Below are 4,574 nucleotides of genomic sequence, written 5' to 3'. Positions count from 1 at the left end.
TAATAAACTGTTTCAGAGGAGTGATCATAGCGCTCTGCATCAGCAGTGCTGCGTCTGACTCCCTGCCAGCTCCCAGATCAGCTTCTCTCATTGGTTTATGTCCAGCAGCTAAAGGTCAATGTTTCCAACACCAACAGCTGCTGCTTGTGCAGCGTCACGTATCTCAGAGGCTCAGATGCTCATGAGGCACTGCTCCTGCTGCTCTAGGTGTGCTGCTCTAGGTGCGCTGCTCTAGGTGCGCTGCTCTAGGTGCGCTGCTCTAGGTGCGCTGCTCTAGGTGCTGTGGGAACTTCTGAAGTCTTTGCATGTAAACCAGCAGCTCCTGCTGTCTGAACGCAGCATAAGATCCTAAATGAATCATTTAGTAAAGGACAGCTGCAGATGGACGGACACAGTAGAGCTACGTTAGCAACCACAGGACGTGTTTTCATCTCTTCAAAAACAGAAATAAAACCTGACAGAATGTTCTGCTTCTGGTTCCATCTGGATTTAAACATCTAGTCCATAGAAATACCTTCTTTGCCCTTACTGTGGCAAAGAACGCTCTGAGGGAAACGGTGGATTTGTTTCATGGTATTCAGATCGGCTCTTTACATTTCTGCTGGAACGTTATTAAAAGTGTTCCCCGCCTATATGAGCGTGTTTGTAGGATAGATGGGTGCCTGATGTGGTTACCCTCCGTGTCCTGCAGGTCCAGCACTCTGCGAATCTGCGACAGCGGCATCAGAGCTATGTGCTTCAGAGGGGGGGGCGGCCTCGTCTGACCCAGCGGACCTTTCATCACCTTGTGACGTTTCCTCGCAATCTGCAGAGAAGCAGTTTGACAAAAACAGCAATGAGACGAAAACAGGAGACAGCGTCTGTGTGAGTGCAGGCAGGTTTACGCCTTCATGGAGGTAAACGATGAACTCATTACTGTCCCATTAATTAGGAGGTTAGAGCAAAGACAGGGAGGACATTAGAGGCTGAGATTAAATCAAGGGATGGAGGAGATGGAGGAGAGAGCAGAGACCACCCACTGTGGAACCAGAGAGTCCACAGGCAGGCCTGGCAGGATGAAGGATGCAGCTGATTAGGAGGCGTCACCGACACCCCCCAATCAGCACAGCCTCTCCACTCGTCTCTTTCACGCCTTGCCCCGTCCTTCACCTTATTAACACTGATAGAGCAGAAACAGGAGGAAACTAGAACAGCATCAGAAATACAGAGTCAAACACATTCTGCATGCAGGCAGCTACAGACCAGCAGCAGGTTTAGGTTCTTTCATGGTTTCTAACCAAGAAGGTCTGGTTGGTTCGTCCTGAGATGCCATGATGGGAAGTGGAGCTCTAGAAATTAGCTGAATAGAAGAGAAACTGCTTCTAGAGTGAGTTATCATCAGGCTCTGTTAAACCCTTTAACATAGAAAGTACTGCTGGCTCGGCGCCGTGGATCGCTTTCTGCCCAGCAGGTCGTTAAAGATGGAAGTTCAGCTAAAGAACAGGCTGGTCTGCTTCAGTCTGACCTCCTGTCTGCATCATCTGGTCTCTGTCCATCCGTCTCATGACCAAATTAGACATTCTCTTTATTATTCTATTTCTTTTCAGTTTCTCAGGTAAAAAGCTCATCTATACTAAGATCAGAATTATTTTAATACTTTGCTATTTGCACTTGGAGCAGAAGTGTGTGATTTTCACCTCTAGGCAGTCGTTAAACAGGAAGAGGGTGACATTTTCCCCACGGTCGCAGGGCTCGTCGCCCAGGGCGATGGTTTCCACCCGGAGCACCAGGGTTCGATGGGAAGACAGCAGGTTGGCCTGAGAAGAGGAGGATAGGAAGCAGGTGAGCTAGCATCCAGCAAACCGCTGCCAATCAAGGAAGCAACTGGAAGAAAACTAGAAAACTGATGTAGAAAAGGACTCAGAGTGTCTGAATATGAAGCGATAAACTTACAGGACATCCATCGACTTCATAGACCACATCAAAGATCTGCTTCTGGCCCTCAGTCTTCCTCTTGTCCTCGTTGATGTGACTGCAGACGAGTCAAGGGCACAGAAACGTCACTTCTTAGGATCAGACGATAAACAAGAACGCTGCATTCTGATAGGCTACTGGAACTGGACAGCAGATCCAGTTTTATTAGGTTACATTCAGGCGGAAACAGTCAAAGGACCATTTAATCAACTAAAAGCAACTGTGGGATGTGGTGTTGGCTGAGAAATATTCATTTAAAATAACGTTGGAGCAGCCTGCTGACCTGCAGGGCTCAGCAATGAACAGATGGTGTGTTGATGGGTTGATCTGAGGAGGATCAGACCTGCAATGCTCTTTGGTTGATCCCATATAGAGAATAACCTGATGGATCATAGTTCTGCTGATTGATGGAGAGCAGCTTTTAAAAATAACACGTCACATCCACCCACCCACACCCACTCACCCACCCACACTGTGTCCCGAACGATTAGGAACGGTTTCATTTCAGCCACACGTTCATTTTAAGGCGTATTTTCCAACTGAAAGCTGAATAAACTTGAAGGCTTGTTGAACATAAACGGATCAGCTGACGTAGATTTGTTTAATGAGGGAGGGCGGGGCCTAAGGAGACCAACACTTTATATTAAGGTTAGCTTAATTATTAGGCAGCTTCTTTTTCTCAGCCAAAATCAGAGATTTAAGTTACTGAAAAGTCCAGATTGTTCAGAGGGCTTCAGCAAATCTGGAATTGCTGAGATATCAGGGCGTGATCAGAGAACCATCAAATGTTCTGACGCCAACAGGGACGCAAGAAACAAAGATGCAAATAAACTGGTAAATATTTAAAGATCAAACATGAAGCTACCAGGAATCTCTCCCCTTCAAGTGCTGCCATATTCCAGACCTGCTGCCTACCTGGAGCGCCCAGAGGAACCAGACCATCAGAAACTGGCCAAGGTGAGGGAAGCTGAAACCCGACCGCCACTGAACAACAAACATTAGCTGAAAGGTCCAGACTGGGGTGAGCTGGTCGGACCTTCTCAGCTAGAAAATGGACTCAAAGTCAACCCTGCAAACCGACTTCCAGTTTTAAGGAGACACTTTCTTCAAGCAATGGTGAAGGAAAAGTCCATGATGTTTCTGCAGGACCATCCTCAGTCACAGTCCTCCACCATGGGGCCAGCAGCCAACGATGAAACGATGAGGGGCCCCTTCCTCTACAGACCTTAACCCCACTGAGAACTCGTGATCCCAGCTTAAACACCAGATGGACGGGAAAGGAAAGCGTCCACGTCTCTGAACCGTGTCTGGGAGGCTGCGATGGACGCTGCACTAAACGCTGATGGTCATCAGAAGCGGACCGAAGGTCTTCAACCGTTAATGAATATACGGGTCACTCTGGTCTTATAGATTTGTTCTGGGAGGTTAAAAACATTTCGGTTTCTTTCCTCACAACTACACCTTGCATAATAACTGTGCACACAGTGAATAAATCTACAAACAATAAGTATTGAACAGGCCACCTTTGACCTTAATAAATCCATTTCTAGAGGCGCTTTTCACATTTTCACCAGTTGGTAACATTCCTCCCAGAAATCAAACCATAGATATCCAGAAATGAAGTTATGCGTACTAATGTGGAATGGCTCAGGGAAAAAGGATGTATAAATGTTCTGGATTGCAGATGGAATCTAACATTTTGATTAAAATAGTCATAAAATGAAGAAATAGCAGTAAAAATAAAAAGGTAAATATGAACTCACGTCATCACTTCCTTCAGAGACTCTATGGCTCTTTCCAGGGTTATCTTGTCTGGGTTATCATCTGACGTGTGTTTCTTTATGTCTACAACATAAGGATGAAAGGGTAGGTTTGGTGAGGGGGCGGGGCCAGGCGTGGATGGCCAATGAATGTGACAGCGACAAAATCAAGTTGAAGATAAATAAAGAGATAAAAGACGGGAGCCAATCAGCAGGAGATAAACAGGACAGAGAAACCCAAACAATGAGCAGTAAGCGGGGAACATTTGGTCCGTATCACCGTATGGATGTTACCGTTAAGGAGGAGCGCCACACTGGGCAGCCTCTGCACTGGTCTGATGAGCAGCTCTGCCAGCGTCTGTCTGCCGCACTCCGGCTTGGCCTGGTTGATCTGTTGGTTAAAGAGGAGGATGAGATGTTTCTACACACCTGAAAACATCTTCAATCAGGAACACAGACTACAGGTCAGTTGACAGCGGCAAACAGAGGGATAGTGGGCGGGGCCAGACGAACGGCAGGCCGATACAGAGTCCACCTGTATGGAAATGCTTTGACTAAAAACATAAGGATGAACGATGATGGCTGCTGGATCAATCATCAGATGAGAAATAGATGGAGGAAAAGCCGATAGACGAGAGGCTGACAGGAGCCGGAAAATTTATCTCTTCATTCACTTTAATTCTGATTTCCTTGGCCAGGATTAGATTCAGAATCCATTTCCAGGTGCAGAGTTGTCCATCTGCATAAAGGTGAGCATGCTGGCAGCATAATGAGTGATAATCCCACAGTCAGCTCGCAGTCTTTAGCCTCAGAGTGAGCCGTGGCACCACATTAACGGCTATGCAGCTTTCTACAATCATA

The 4,574-nt window shown here is 46.8% G+C and overlaps 1 protein-coding gene across 1 annotated transcript in view; it reads right to left on the bottom strand.

Moving 5' to 3' along the window:
• The window catches only part of ect2 (epithelial cell transforming 2), a 34,056-nt gene that overhangs the window by 10,189 nt on the left and 19,293 nt on the right, over positions 1 to 4,574 (bottom strand). The window contains exons 17-21 of the mRNA XM_015399219.1: positions 4,008 to 4,134; positions 3,717 to 3,798; positions 1,933 to 2,011; positions 1,677 to 1,796; positions 676 to 805 (exon numbers count right to left, since the gene is read on the bottom strand). Coding sequence (XP_015254705.1) covers positions 676 to 805; positions 1,677 to 1,796; positions 1,933 to 2,011; positions 3,717 to 3,798; positions 4,008 to 4,134 — 538 coding nt within the window. The remainder of the gene's footprint in view (positions 1 to 675; positions 806 to 1,676; positions 1,797 to 1,932; positions 2,012 to 3,716; positions 3,799 to 4,007; positions 4,135 to 4,574) is intronic.

This window comes from Cyprinodon variegatus, unplaced genomic scaffold (genome assembly GCF_000732505.1).
Source record: "Cyprinodon variegatus isolate N-32 unplaced genomic scaffold, C_variegatus-1.0 Scaffold996, whole genome shotgun sequence".
Taxonomy (NCBI): domain Eukaryota; kingdom Metazoa; phylum Chordata; class Actinopteri; order Cyprinodontiformes; family Cyprinodontidae; genus Cyprinodon; species Cyprinodon variegatus.
Note: the sequence above shows the minus strand (reverse complement) of the source record. Positions and strands in the feature narration are given on the sequence as shown.